Source organism: Sus scrofa, chromosome 13, assembly GCF_000003025.6.
Source record: "Sus scrofa isolate TJ Tabasco breed Duroc chromosome 13, Sscrofa11.1, whole genome shotgun sequence".
Lineage (NCBI taxonomy): Eukaryota > Metazoa > Chordata > Mammalia > Artiodactyla > Suidae > Sus > Sus scrofa.
In genome coordinates this window covers 136,921,666-136,937,360 of record NC_010455.5, presented here as the reverse complement: position 1 = coordinate 136,937,360, position 15,695 = coordinate 136,921,666, and the positions used below count along the sequence as shown (strand labels likewise).

Sequence of the window (15,695 nt, the reverse complement as noted above, 5' to 3'; positions counted from 1 at the left end):
CTTGGGATTTTGCCAAGAGGGCACAATGGGAGGGCGGGGGGGTGGTGGGTGCAGAGGTTTGTGACAACAGTGAGAAGAACATGGAGTCTGGCAGGAGGGTCTGATGGGATGGTTGAGGGATAGTGGGCAGGAGAGGTCGGGGAAACAGGGAAAGAGCTGAGAGCTTCAGCAAAGCCAGGGATGGGTGTGGCAGGGCACAGCCCTGGAGCTGCCATGGTAGGGGGCTCAGCACTGGTCCCAGCTGTCTCACTGGACAGCCTCCTGAGTCTCGTGCCCTCTTGAGACCTCAGTCTCCTCTGTGCAGGGCAAGTGATGTCTTCTCTGGTTCCTAAGGATCTCCGTGGTGAGCTGCTGTGGGAAAGGAACTTGAAGTCCTTGTCAGATAACAGGGTACACCAGCACAAAGCAGCCATCACCCAGGGAAAGCCAGGTATGAGGTCAAGTGTGGGACAGGGCTTCCTGACACCAGGAGCCTCAAGGACGTGAGCCCGAGAGGCTCTGACAGCCAGCACCTAAGTCCGTGCTTAGAACTGGGGTGTGGGCAAGGGGGGGTGGCAGTTTGGACGGATCCAGATTGGGGTTTTAAGCCTGTGAAGCAGCATCAGGGGCTGCCGGTCCTAGCCGGGTCTTTTCAGACAGACAAGTTCACATTCAGTGGTAGACTCCCTTACAGATGCACCAGAAAGTAGCGAATGGTAGACTCCATCGAGGGTTGATGACACCCGGGTCCTTCATCTAAAACATAATTCATTTACCTATTTGATGATGGTGGTTTATTAAAAATAAAAAACAAGGAAAGTATGCCCAGATCCAAGGCTAAGCCCCCGCCCATTTCTTCTCTTACTTTCTTTTATTCCCCCCCTCGGGATGGGTAAACATTCTCTGATGGGGAAAGCTGCCACCACCAGATTCGTCATTTTCATGGTGTTCAAGGAGCTTTAGCCCTGAAGAATGTTTCAAGGATCAAGGTTGAAAATAGTTTTGGAAGAGCCTGCATTAGCACCCCCTCTCCTGGGGATTCACAAACTGCATTCACATGCAGAAAGATCTGAGAAGATCAGCAGGAGAGAAAACTTTTCTTTTCAACCCTTTGAAGCTCTGAACCTTCCTCCCTAACACACCCATGCTCCAATGCTCCTCTGAACATGTGGATTTCACTATGACACACACCCGCTCAATAAACAAACCACCTGCAGGCGACTATGACGATCCGCCCCCGGCACAATCACCTAGTGTGGTTGTGGAGGGATTACATGTGCCCTCGGTTATCTATGTGGCATGTCCAAAACTGGTGTCATTTAAACAGCTCTCTCTTGAGGAAGACTTTAAGCCTGTTAGAGAATAATCCGCGGCATGAATAGAAGTATTTTAAATCTGTGAGAAAACTCACAGACCAAGAGTCAAGTTAACTCACACCCACAGAGTGTACTGGACAAGCTGCAGACAAGCATTCTCGGGGCCAGACGCGGCCTTATAAGGTGGCCTGAAATTTTCCCATGGCCCAGGCCACTCTCCAAAAATATCCAGAGACAAGAGAAGAGTGGGAACTGACCTCCCTGAACGTTTCAAAGATTAACAAGCAGGCTCTCCATTAAACAGGAGCACTAACACCTGCTTTACGAACAGCTCCAAAATCCCTCCACACTGTGAAACCAAGCTGCCTGCAGGGTCCCAGCTGGGGAGGTCTCCGCGGCAGGAAGGGAACAGATGCACACATCCAAGCTGTTTTTTGCTCTAGAGAAAAGTGTTACTTACTGTACCCCTCTAGAATATGCTTTAAGATTGGACTGCCTTTGTTTTATAGGGTCAGGACAAATCTGTGACTCATTTTCACTAGTGTGCCTTTCTGCCCCTTCTGAGGGCGACCTTGGGCCAAAGCTGTCTGTTTCAAAAGGCCTTGGACTCCCAAGGCCCTGATGGCCTGTGAAGTGCTGCCCCCCAGTGGAGCAGCCTGGCCATGACAACATGGAAGCAGAAATGGCCTTTGGGCTTTAACCTGAAGTGCAGCATCTGGATTGCATCCACGAAGGTCGGAGACAGATGTGGAAGTGCTGTCATGGTAGTTAAGTCCATGTTGGAATTAGTGACCAGAAAACAATTCCCAAATGTAAACAGGTTTATGACATTGGCACTAGATGCTTAAGTACACAGCCTCTCACACATTTTATTTTTGTTCATTCAAAGACCTTTAGTGTAGGAGTTCCCCAGCAGCTCATCGGGTTAAGAACACGACTTGTATCCATGAGAATGCGGGTTTGATCTCCAGCCTCGCTCAGTGGATTAAGGATCTGGCATTACGGTGGCTGTGGCAGCTGCAGCTTTGAATCAACCCCTAGCTCTGGAACTTCCACATAGCAGGTGCGGCCCTAGAAAGACAAAAAAAAGGACTTTTAGGGTGAATTGCCTTTTTGTTGGAAAAAAGATTATTTCTGGTAATGAGCCTTACCTTTATAACACTAGGTATATCTTTTTAAATTTGAAAAAAAAGAAAAGATTAGTCATGTTTAAAATAAAAGTATTGGTCAAAATACCGCGCAGCTCTCTTTTTTAACTCTGGTTCTCACTTGCAGGCAGAGAATGTTAATAGGTATGGTATTTTTGGTAATAGTTGTTTAGAATGGTTTTTCACCACTAAACTGTATGACAATGAACCAGTCTATTTGTAAGGCTGGGATTAAAAAAAAAAATAACATGAGGAATTGCAAAGCCAGTCTTCATTCTTGTTAAAGGGAACAGAACAACACAGCAGTATTTTCGGAATGCTGTGTAACAGTAGGTCTCTTAATTATACCAATGGTAATTCCTCAGGCTAGGGCTTGTGTTAACTTGGTACATATAATTGCCACAAAATATGACAATGACAAATTACAAAGCCCTGGCTGGTTTCCCATTACCACCCTAAGATTGTAAAGGTTGTATTTTCTGGGTAGCCTGGACTATTAACTTTACCATCTGTTCCTCAGTTTCAGTTGAAATAGTTTTCTTTCTTTTCATAAATGAAAGACTCTATATGGGAAGGAAAGTGATCCTAACCATTGTGCTGGTAATGTCTAGGATGTGACCAGGCAGCATTTAGGGGAAAAAAAAAAAAAAAAGCTCCTCTTTGGAACAAAGACCACACCCCTGGGCAAGGGTGACAGTCAACTTCGAGAAAGACCTGGCAGACTCAGGCAGGGGGGCATGTTCCCGCTGGGGGTGCCTTGAGAGAGGTCACCCACAGAAATAACCGGCACAGGGACACATCCGCACTTTCTTGGAGGTGAAGGAATTTGGGGTGGAGAACCAGCATGTCCGAAGTGGCCGAGCCGAGTACCAGCTCAGGGTCTTTCTGGCCACGTCTTACTGTGAACATCAGTGTCTTTGTGTTTGGAAGCGTTTTCGGGAGGAGGTGCTTGACCACGTGACCAAGTCCTTGTTTTACTGTGAGAGGAACACTGCTGGGCAACAGTATTTCCCCTCTCGACTTAGAAAAGTTAGATTAAAACATTGTAAGATAAGGGCCCTCAATCTCTTACTCGTTTTCTATTTTTCCTGGTCACTGTCTTGTCCTGCAGCCATGCTGGGGACCGGCTCGGTAAGCTTGAAGACGGACTGGCAGGAAGAATGACTTTTTGGAAACCTCTTGATATAAATCTGTCTATTTTTCCTGTAAGTATAGAACCATTATGAGTAGCAGAATTAGGTTTTAAAACTGTAAAGAAAGAGCTGGCATCCCTAACAGAACGGAAACTCTTCCAGAATCCTACACCACCACTTTGAGGACAATTGATGCGAAAAATCACTAGACCCACTAGTCTGTACTTCAAATCCAGGCAGAGCACATACCAGTTTATTTTGAAATGCAACACAGATCAGTATTTTATGAATACAACTTATTACTACGTTAACATTATCAGGTAAAAACAGCTTCCAAATGCATGCATAGAAAGTTAAGCATAGTCTTTGAACTCCTTATTTCTAAATATACAAAAAATACATTTAAATTATATAATTTTAGTGAATCAAAGACTTATAAAATTACAATTTTGGTTTTCACAACATAGAAAAAATATAAAAATGACTATATATACGGTTGTATAATTTTTTACCCAAATTTCAAAGGAGCAGTATGTACTGATTTTTGTCTTAAAATGTTTTATCTGAAACTCAGAACTGAAAATAATTTGCAGGTTGTACCACATCACTGCCAACCTTTCATTACAAGTGAATAACCAAAAACACAAGTGGAAGTGAGGGCACAATCTCTTCACATGCCTCAATGCTACATCTTCTAAACCCTTCCTGCCGGAAGCTGGCTCCAGAGGAACGTTTCCGTCAGGGAGGATGTGCTTTTATTCCATGACTAACTCTCCATGGTGCCTTTCATAATCGTCAGTATGTGTTAAATGAATGACCCCAACCTTAGCAAACAGAACACAGCAAGATGCAAATGAGCAGCTTGTGTCTACAAAGCACTACCTAGTACCTCAAAGAATTCTGTCAGAAGGTGGTCCCCGGAGGGGGGGATCTGAAACACCCAATCAGGTGGGGGTGGGAGGTGGGCCGAGGATGCCTTTGACTGTGCCCTGAAATGAAAACAGTCAATCTGACAAAATACCCACCCGACACCACCCTCTGCATTCATACTTCATAAGAAGCTGTGGCACCTGGTGGGGTTGGATGTTCTCAATTCATCAAAGAATGCCACCACTTCCAAAGAGAAATGAATCCACGTTAAGAGATAAAGAAACCAGTTACCGAGAGAGATGACTAGAGGACAGGGCGGCATGCCTTCTTTATCTGCAATGAGCATTTTAAACGTTGATGGACCAAAATGCACACCGGTTGAGACCCTTTTTAAGAGGGGAGTTGTTCACTGAGTTCTTGTTGCCGAAGTTCAAGGTGATGCAATCCCACTATTTGTGACACTGTTTTCCATAAACAGGGACAAACTATAATACAGACGGCTGAATAAAACCCCCAATCCAGCAATCCTGGCAAGCCTGTATTTCTCATCCTATCTTCTATAACTATTCCCCAAACAAATGAAAAAAAATCTTACCCAAATTAAGTAATAAGGCTACTATCACCCAAATCGATTCTATTTTATAGTAGAAATACATTTTGGAAAAATAAAAAGAGAAAAAGCACGAAAAATAATCTTTCCCTCACATTTTGTTTATCAAGTACAAGAATACTCTAATCTTAACATGCCCAAGTTAAGAGTGCTGACTTTAAGAAGCAGAATTTTCATGTTCAATTCAAAAATAATCTATTACGTATCTGTCTGCATTAAATTTTAGGCTACGTATTTTCTTCTCATTTTTTTCTTAATTTTCAAGCTTCCATGAAAATAAACATTTCAAAAATTAGTTTTCCAATATGATACTCTTCTAATATTAGCAATTATATTTTAATTGATAACCAGTCAGTAAGGTAGTAAGCTAGACTTTTAAAGAAAAACCAATTAAAAAAAAAAAAGGGGATGATGTTTCCACAAAGAACATTGTGTGTTTAAGATCTAAAGCAGGCCTGAACTTGGGCTTTATATTTTCATCCAACCCTTTCTTAAAGAGTCTTAAATGCACATTTAGCAATTAACATATGAAAACATGATGTTAATTAGACAATGTCCATATGACCAAAGTGTTTCTTGGCTGCTCCAAAATGTGGGGACGATACTACTTTTAGCTCATGACTGCCCAACTGGAACATTTCACTGCCTCTGGACTTCCAACTTGGTGGGGATTACATAGAGCCATAATTAGGAAATGGAGTCAAACAAAAGAGTTGAATGAAAATGTAAAAATAAAATAATAAGGGTGTCTAAGCCTATTCTCCAATGTCCGTCCAGGCTCCACTTCTCAAGTAATGCCTTCCATGTGCTTTCAACAACAGAGGTCTCTACTCCCATGCAATTAGATTGGCTTCAGGTCCCTAAGTGAGAACAGCTCTTGGCAAACACCTTACTCGGTGGTGTTCTGGGAATGGTGCTGTGAAAGGTCTTGTCATTAACTGGTGACTGAGCTTTCCCTTTCTGAGGACTGCCATTCTGCTAAAATGTGATGGAGGCTGAGCCCCAGATAAGGTAGCTTTTCTCTACGATATACACATACTTAGTAAACTCAAGCATATTTCCTAGTGGCAGGCAGTAATGACTCAACTGAAAACAAACGAAAGGGGTTCTAGTTGTTTTCTGATTACAGGCACTACCCCAGAGTTTCACGGACATATACATTGTATAATTCATTCACTAGACAGGAGGGGGAAGGGCCCAGCCATAACTTCAGGGCATTCCAGAGAACAAATGGCTTCCAGCATGCGGTCAAGCACTTGGAGAGGGAATGCGAAACACACTGCAGACTGAAACGTAACTGCTGCAAGCTGGGCATTCAGTGGGTACAACTTCATCACTCAGACTGTAACGCGCAAGTATTTAGTGTTACGGATCTTTACTTATCAGACACAGGAAGGAAACAGGAGGATATAAAATGCCAAATCCCTTTCCAGCGCCATCATAAATATTGGGAACCTCTGGTTGAAAGAGCATGCTGAAATGGACCGGCCAGGATGTTTTATGTAACAGCTTTTGTTTTTCGTGTTTTATAAAATCCCAGGCCCATGTGACACTGGATTTTGGTTTTTGTTTTATTTTTTTAGTATTTTAAAAATAGTTCTTACTCATATTTTATGAAACGTATTGGGAACTGAAAAAGTCTGCAGCATTTTTTTTTTTTTTTATCATTGGAAAGTTTGTTGCTGGGGGTGGTGGTGCAGGAAGCAAGAGCTACTCAAATTTCTTGTGTTCTTCGGTATGAGAAAGGACCTTTCTTCTCTGGTGTATCATGTGGAAGTATAACTGGGGGAAAACTGGAAGGAAAAGAAAGAACTGGTTAAGGAGATGCTTTAAAATCACATGTTCTACAAATGATGCTTAGGTTTCTCCTAACTTGAAAATGCAAATGACAAACAACCAAACAAAAATCCTTCCACTGATTCTTCACCCAACTACCTCAGCTCTGTCTTTTCCTTCACGGTTAAGCTTATGAAAAGAAAATTTTCCTCTTTATTCTCTCACCAGTGAAGTTCGCAACTTACAGCAAACATTTTATCACCACTGAAACTATTTTTATCAACCGTGCTTATGACCAATGTGACTATACCTTGTCATCCAACCCTGGATGAGAGTCAAAAAAGAAACTACTCATACTTGATCATCAAATGGATAAAGAAGATGTGGTACATATACACAATGGAATACTACTCAGCTATAAAGAAGAATGAAATAATGCCATTTGCAGCAACACGGATACAAGTGGAGAGTATCATACTAAGTGAAGTAAGTCGGACAGAGAAAGACAAGTACCCTATGATATTACTTATATGTAGAATCTGAAACACAAGTGAATCTATCTGCAAAGCAGACTCACAGACAAGGAGAACAGACTTGTGGTTGCCAAGGGGGAGGAAGTTGGGGTTAGCTGAGGTAAGCTATTGTACATGGAGGGGATAAACAATAAAGTCCTACTATATAGCACAGAGAACTATGTTCAGTGACCTGTGATAAACCATAATGGAAAATAGTATTAAAAAAAGATTTTTTATATATACGTATAACTGAATCACTCTGCTGTACAGCATAAATTAACACAACATTGTAAATCAACTATACTTCAATTTAAATAAAAAAAAGAAAGGAAAGCAAAAAAATAAAATAAAAATCGCATGTTCTATGCAAAGCACACGGTCCTCCCTCTGACTCTGACTACTTTATCATCCAGCCACCAAGGAAGGTGACATGGTGGGTGTGGGGAGAGAGAAAAAACAGAGAGACTTGCTTCCTGCTTTAGCCGAGGGGAAGGTGAACTGGATGACAGATACTACTCACTACTGTCAATACCATTACCAATCAAGATGCCCCGGGGCCGCCAAAAACACTCTTTACACACTCATGTTATCTTCTCTCATTTCCCAACAACTAGGGGAAGAATTCCAGTGATGGGGTTGTTATTCCTACTCACAGAGGAGGAACTCAAGCCTCAGAGAGAGTAGGCACTTGCCTGGGTCTCAGAGCAGATCACTGCCAGACTGGGGCCAGGCTCGCCCTCTCTGTCACTGTCCTGTCACCCGGGAGGATCTTCCAAAAGTACCTCCCAAGAAAGGCTGTTCTTTGGTTAGGAAGGCTGAGGAGGGAACCTGAACTAAGCCAGGTCTGGATGGAGAAAAAGTCCATAGGAAAAGCCAGCCCTTAGGCACTGGAGAGTCTGTTTTTGGTTATTTCATAGACTTCTTTAAAAAGGACTGGTTCTCAAATGAACAGGGTAGTCCTGCCTTCCCGGGGGAGCATTTGGAAATGGGGGCTGGGATCACTGGCATTCAGGACATGGGGCCAAGGATGACACTGGCAATGTGCGACAGTCCCCCAGGAATAAGAGTTGTCCCATCCCAAATGTCCACAGTGTCCCTGCTGGGAGAGGCCACCAAGCTACTTGACCTTCACAATGTCACCATAAACCAGGGGTTCAAAAACCATGCAAAGACTCTAGTGAGAAGGTCTTGGGGGTACACTATGCTTCCTTCCCTTCCCGACAGCTCCAATCGTTATTTTTTTTGGACAGTAACCTGTGTTTGGGGGGAGGTAATTTCCACTACTGCCAACTCTGCTCTGACAGTTTCTTCCTTCTTCAATGGGTTCCAAGTTGGCCAAATGTCAAATGATCCTCCCAAAGTATTCCAAGACATCAGTGGGTGTGCGCACACAGATCGGATAAGCTGCAGAGGAGGCCCTGATGCTGAACAAGGCTGCCATCCACTCCACTCGCTATTTGCAGGCAGGAAGTTATTCACAGCAAAGCCTCGGCTTGTGCATAAAATTCAACAGTGAGAGAACTATTTTGGTATGAAAGCCAGAAAATGTGACAAGCTCTATAATCTAAAAACTGGAAGTAACGATATAATTAAGCCCTAAGGAATGCTAATTGTAATCATTTAAAAATGTGGGGCCGGCCGCAGTTCCATAGGTATACTTTAGTGAAGGGAAACTGTGGGAAAGTATACTAAGGGCTCTTCCACTGGTTGCATTCGTGACCATACCACCCATATAGGGCGGCTATAGCCCTGTGGAGTCTGAGGGAGGACAGCAATCCAGAAGCCATTCGTTTTGCCCTAGTGGCAGGCCAGACAGCTGAGTTTATCTTCATGCTCTAGGCAAGGGCCTGTGGCAACAGAACGGGAGAACAGATATGGCCCTTGCATTTCTTGACATCTTTCATAGGCTTCTCAGTGTCCAAGAGAAAGGAATGTGTGGGGAGGCCAGGAGAATGGGATACTTGGGCTGAAGATTCTCTACTGCTCCCGCAGTGACTTCCTGGCGACCAGAGCTTGGGTGACACTGTCTCCATCTCAATGATCCACACGTTCCCACTGAATCCAACTACAGTGGTTGGATCAATTCCAGATGCATGACTACTGCTTTTAACCACACTGAAAATCTCAATCTGACATCAGGCTATCTGGAATTCTACCCTCTGCTCTGACAGTTCAGGACATGCAGGATGGACATGGTGACTGCGCATGCGTGTGTGTCTGTCTTGGTGTGTCGGGGTGGGGTTGGGGGGTATGGGTGACACTGGGCCCACCTTCCTGTAAGGAGATGACCTCTCTTAGGACCAGAAGGCTGAGAGCAACTGCAAATGCTCTGCCTGGGGCAAGTTTCTTCTATTTCTCTAAAAATCCGAGGTGTGGCTATGGTTACTGACAATGGAGAGTGCCCTGCTTCTTGGTACTCTTGCTCTCCATCAATGTTTCTCGTTTCTTGGAGTTCCCGTCTTGGCGCAGTGGAAACGAATCCCACGAGGAACCATGAGGTTGCGGGTTTGACCCCTGGCCTCACTCAGTGGGTTAAGGATCTGGTGTTGCTGTAAGCTGTGGTGTAGGTCACAGATGCAGTTCGGATCTGGTGTTGCTGTGGCTATGGCGAAGGCCGGCAGCAACAGTTCTGATTAGACCTCTACCCTGGGAACCTCCACATGCTGTGGGTGCGACCCTGAAAAGACAAGAGACAAAAATAAATAAATAAATAAATAAATAATAAAAAGTTTCTCATTTCTCAGCCTTTTTAAACCCCCACCCTAGAGCCAATTTTCACCAATTTGTGCCAGGGTAGGGAGTGGGTCCTGCAGATCTGTTCATACTCATACTGCAACTGCAGCAGAGCAGGAGAGGAGTAGCTCACAAGGGACTCCAAAGTACCCCTGTAAGGGGACACTTCCAGGGCTGTGGCTCATGGGCCACACACAATACGGGCTACATGTGCAACAATCCAACAGCAGGACCATAACGAAGAGTGCTGCTTTACATGAGATATGCATATCATCAACTTCCCATTCAAGAAGATTAAAAGAAACTGAAGTTGTAGAAAGGACACCAAATTTGGTAATGAAGACTGCATGTCAACAGCAGCCTCTCCTAACTCTGCATTTTCTTCTTATAAATAGAAAGTTTTGGAAAGTTGGAAATGTGCAGTTGGCTGGAATGAACTGGACAAACTGGTCTCAATACTAACAAACTACTGAAAACATCCAGGGCGAGGGGATCAGGCCAAGGGCAGGGTGAGTGCCAGTAGATGCAGTGATTTGTAGCAGGAGATACGGTCTGGGCTGCCATCTTGAGCCTGGGATTTAGAAGGAACCCTTTAATCCTTGTTCTTGAAATTAATCCCTTTTCTTGTTCTACAAGAGCTAAGCTGCCTTAAAAAAAAAAGAATACAGACTTTAACCAAGCCAAGTTCTCTTACCAAAAAGAGGCTGAGAATGGAAGAAGCGGGGAGGACTGAGGTAGAGAAAGTGGTTGTCTGCTGAGAGGAGAGCGTTGCTCTACTCTCCCCAAGACAGCTGCTTCTGAGGTCTGTGTTTTCTCTCTTTTTCTCTTTTCAGGCCAAGAAGGAAAATCCCACAGGACTGGGTGTGTTTTCCTTCAGGGATCCTATCATCAGGGAGGGCTGCCGGTGCTTGACTGGGCCCCTTCTCTGCACTGAGAGATCGACAGGCAGAGGAGAAAGACCGGGCGCCAGTCTGTCACCAGAGCACAGAACAGACTAGGAGGTGCAGACAGACTCAGGTGGCTCTGGTCAACTGTGCTGGAATAAAGCCCCTCCTTCTTCAACAGAACGTAAATCTCACAGCAGCTCTGAGGGAGGGGCCCCAGATTTGTGTCAGTGGGGCAGCACCTTGTTACTGGTTTGATTTTATGACAGTCTCCTCACCCCTTCCCCAGTTATCCAAATCCTACGCGTTCAGAGACTTCTATTGAATTATAATAAATAAACCCTGTCTGGATAGTATTTGCTACTCTGGCGAACAAAACTAGAAAGGTGAAAAGCTCTAAGCTAATTTTTGTTGCTTACATTTTTACACTCTTCCATATTTATCTTTTGTTTGAAAATCAACTACTTCTTATATCTGAAGAGAGATGGCTTTTAGCCACCATGGTTCCAGCACCAGAACCATTATCATTAATAAAGAGTGGAAAATGAATCATGAAGCAGAACTGCATCCAAGAACTTCTTCAAGATAAACATTCACATGAAATCGGGATGCAGTTTTTTTTTTTTCCCTCACAACATATGAAATGCAATCTTCCACAGGGGGACACAAACATGTCACCTACGACTGTTAAGATGATTCATTTAGTTAATGCTGTGGGCTAAAGAAAGATCCAACCCTCCAGTCTGAATTTAACCTGAGGGTTAGGGGAGAATATAGCATCTTACAGACCAAAATAAGATGCAGAGTCACAATGCCTACGGAAGTAGCGAAACATTAACTTTACACGCCCTTAGGTAAAACAAGATCCTTCTGGATATGCAGAAATCAATCATAGGGTTGTAACTGAACATCAGAATTTGAGAAAAGGAGTAAACAGCTCTTCCTCAGCAAACAGGACTCCCTTCGCAGAAGCCTCAAACACGGCCTTTTCTTCTGTTAACAAGTATACCGATGGGCACATTTGATTACCCATATATTTAAGCCTTCAGCCGTGCTATTAAAATAACTGGAAACCATCCTGAAGAGAACACTATGTCCTGTTCAGATGATTTTAAGTGCTTATTTCCAAACCAGAAAAGAAGAAATATAGAAAAAAATAAATTGATCTATTTTTTATTTTGTTACTTGTTTCTAGCTAACTACCGATTCCTTAAAAGTAAAGTAACTGTCTATTTTGATATAATAAAAATGTAAAAACCTCTTTACAGTGTTTTTCAAATACCGTAACAAGCAGTTCTCAAGAGAGAGAAAAAGTCAAGGTAAGGTCTTTAATGGCTTCTCTTTGCTTTCTGCTCGCTACTTTCCTCCAATAGACAGTTAACCTATCCTGGCATTCACTGCTTCAAACCCACACACTGAGAAGGGCTGCATTTTGGCAGCTGTATTGAGAAGGGTTCATCTTTATTCAATTACTACCAGAGAAAATTCCCTCTGACAGTCGGCATTCAACAAAAACCAAAGCGTTCCCAATAAATTAGATTTATGGTGTAAAAACAACCAAAGCATTTAACTCTAGTTATTGTGTGGAGCCAATTTTAAAAGCATAAATAAATATATGCGTAAGTGTTTACTTACTTGGAATGTAGGAGATCATCATCAGAATCAGGAATGTGTAATAGTCAAAGGAGAAATTGTATTTGTTTGGCAAACTGATGGAGTACAGGCCAGCCTGTCTGACAAAGGGCAGAGCAGCATATACTGTGAGCAACTCTCCCGACACTCCCATTGGGTACAGCACAATGAAAAGTGTGTACCTGAAACAAAACAAAACATCCGTTACTGAGGTTCCAAGGCAGCTTTAGCAGAGAGGTGCACCCCTACCTCTCTCATCACCCCTGGTTTGGTAGAAAGCTATCATTTATACATTTTCTTATTTACCCAACTGCTTAAATTCAGGTTTTACAAGCCTGTTTTTGAAAGGGGTTTCTGAATGTTCTAAAATAAAATAAAATAAAATAAAATGTTTGGTTAGCCTCACAATTTGGCCTAAATAAACAACTCTTCAAAACAACTCCCTAAAATAACTATGATGATGCCAGATAAACAATGGCAAAGCAGGGTCACTGAATCATGGTTTATGCTGAAAGGTCCTGTCCCATGGGGGTGGGGGTGGGGGCGGGGGGTGGGTTTGGGGGAAGGTGTTGGAATACGGTGTCCAGGAATCCCTACAACGTGTATATACTGCTACAGTTTTTCAGATGTCTGTACATGCTATTGCGAAAAATAAAATACATGCCAATTTAAAATCATTGAAAATTCATAATAGCTTTTGGTCATTCTGCAATTTTTCGGTCAGAAAAACTCCAGTTACTGTCACATGAGTGACTCCTTCCAATTATCTTCTCTTTAAAAAGGAGTTCTTTATGTTTCAAAAAGAATTCGGAGAGGCTCACCCTATGGAACTAACTGGAAGCCATTGTGAGGTATAAGCATTGCTACAGAAGTCATCGGCCCAGACTTTAAAAAGCCTTTGGGGAGTTTCCGTCATGGTGCAGTGGTTAACGAATCCGACTAGGAACCATGAGGTTTCGGGTTCGGTCCCTGTGCTTGCTCAGTGGGTTAACGATACGGCGTTGCCATGAGCTGTGGTTTAGGTTGCAGACGCGGCTCGGATCCCGCGTTGCTGTGGCTCTGGTGTAGGCCAGTGGCTACAGCTCTGATTCGCTCCCTAGCCTGGGAACCTCCATACGCCGCGGGAGCGACCCAAAGAAATAGCAAAAAGACAAAAAATAAATAAATAAATAATAAAAATAAAAAAAATAAAAAGCCTTTGGCTGTCTATGGCTGACATGAATCACTGGGCTCTAAACCTTCAGTACGGGAAATGTGCTGAGAAGTCTGTTATGAAAGGAAGACACGTTCTCCATTGCCAACTTCAGCCACGCTAAGAAGGATGGTGGAAAAGGAAGTCTCTTCCATGGGCCACAGAAGACAATGGACAAAAGAATCTTTCTCCAATAGTAACATCTGGGCTTAGTCAATGAATTTCCCCTAGAACCAGGATCGACAACTTTCCTAAGTCTGCCCAGCTTGGTTAGGAACTGCTATGTATTTCCTATTCTTCCCTTTTCCTAATACAAATGTTTATTGAAAAAAAGAGAAAAGAAAAAGAAAGGAGAAGTTTGCATGCTTGAGATGTTGGAAACATTTGGTTTATGTCTCTGTTTAATCGCTAAACTCAAAGTGTCTAGGAACCATAGTTTTCCTTTAAAGTGAGGCAGTGTGGCCCCAAGGACAATTCTGATCCTTTGGCTTTGTCACTCCTTCCTGTAGTCTTTTCTAACTCAGAAACTGCTCACAAATATCACAGATTAGCTCAGATAATTAGATGAACTATCAGCCTTTCACCCAATTCATAACAAATATTACTACTAAAAATAAACAAAGCAAAACAAACGGATAACAGGCTAAACTGCCATGTCACACTTGCTGTTAATTAAAATTTAAGAGTTATATTGTGAGCAAAATTGAGACGAGAACTAAACTTGGTCCAAAAAACTCTCATAATCCAGAAGCTCTTTAGTACAATTTTATTTTATTATTTAGCTTTTTTTTTTTTTTTTTTTCCAGGGCTGCAGCTGCAGCATAATGGAGGTTCCTAGGCTAGAGGTTGAATCAGAACCACAGCTACCAGCCTACACCACAGCCATAGCAATGCGGGATCTGAGCCGCGTATTCGACCTACACACCATAGCTTACAGTAATGACAGATCCTTAACCCACTGAGTGAGGCTGGGGATCGAACCCGCATCATCATGGATCCTAGCTGGGTTTGTTAACTGCTGAGCCATGAGGGGAACTCCTCATCAGTACAATGTTAAATGGACAAAAAGGATGGTATATCAAATCTCTATTGAACAATTTAACTGAAAAGAATTGATCCCACATAAATAACTTAAGTAGAGATAAAAAATTCTGGAGTTCTCTTGTGGCTCAGCAGATTAAGTATCTAACATTGTCACTGCAGTGGCTTGGGTAATGACTGTGGTGCAAGTTCATTCCCCGGCCTGGGGACCTGCACATGCCTCGGGTGCGGCCAAAAGAAATTTTTAAAAGTGTTTCTATTAATCAGAGTTAGGTAGAGTCACTTATATTGATGAAATCTACAGACTAGATTTCTACCTGACCTGTCTCACGCAATTTTATTTTTAGAAATAAAAGTGGTATTTAGGCAATAAAGGAAAAATATGGTGATACATCACTTCAAATGTTAGTCTTTGTTCCATGTACTTCTTTACCTGGCCCATTTGATGAGGTAAGGCAGATGGTTTAAAAGACTGAATGTATAAAAGGAGTAACGGATAATTTCTGTGATTGTCCAGGCAACAACAAACAGGAGGACACTGTCTTCACTCTGTACCTGAAGGAAAAGAAGACAAAAGCAAAGGCAAATACATAAAACACCTAACGAAGAAGCACTCAAAAAGTGGGCAGCAGAGTGCCAACCCCCCTTGTGTTGAAGAAGTTGGCACAGTCCCTGGTCTCTAACCTCAGTGGTCATAGCACAGCAGAGAGAGAGCCTGCCACGTAAAGGAACACAGGCACCTATGACAATATCTGTGTGGAGCCAAGTGATGAGGGGCAAGTGAGAAGGAACTGGGCTTACTTGAGTAAGAGGGACAGAGGAGGAATGATAAGCTGTGGTCAACAGGGAGAAGCAAACATGATGAG

General features: G+C 43.0%; 1 protein-coding gene across 1 annotated transcript in view; it reads right to left on the bottom strand.

Moving 5' to 3' along the window:
- The window catches only part of HACD2 (3-hydroxyacyl-CoA dehydratase 2), a 99,462-nt gene continuing 87,563 nt past the window's right edge, over positions 3,797 to 15,695 (bottom strand). The window contains exons 5-7 of the mRNA XM_013982376.2: positions 15,263 to 15,384; positions 12,600 to 12,778; positions 3,797 to 6,849 (exon numbers count right to left, since the gene is read on the bottom strand). Of these exons, the coding sequence (XP_013837830.2) occupies positions 6,767 to 6,849; positions 12,600 to 12,778; positions 15,263 to 15,384 (384 nt within the window). The 3' untranslated portion in view covers positions 3,797 to 6,766. The remainder of the gene's footprint in view (positions 6,850 to 12,599; positions 12,779 to 15,262; positions 15,385 to 15,695) is intronic.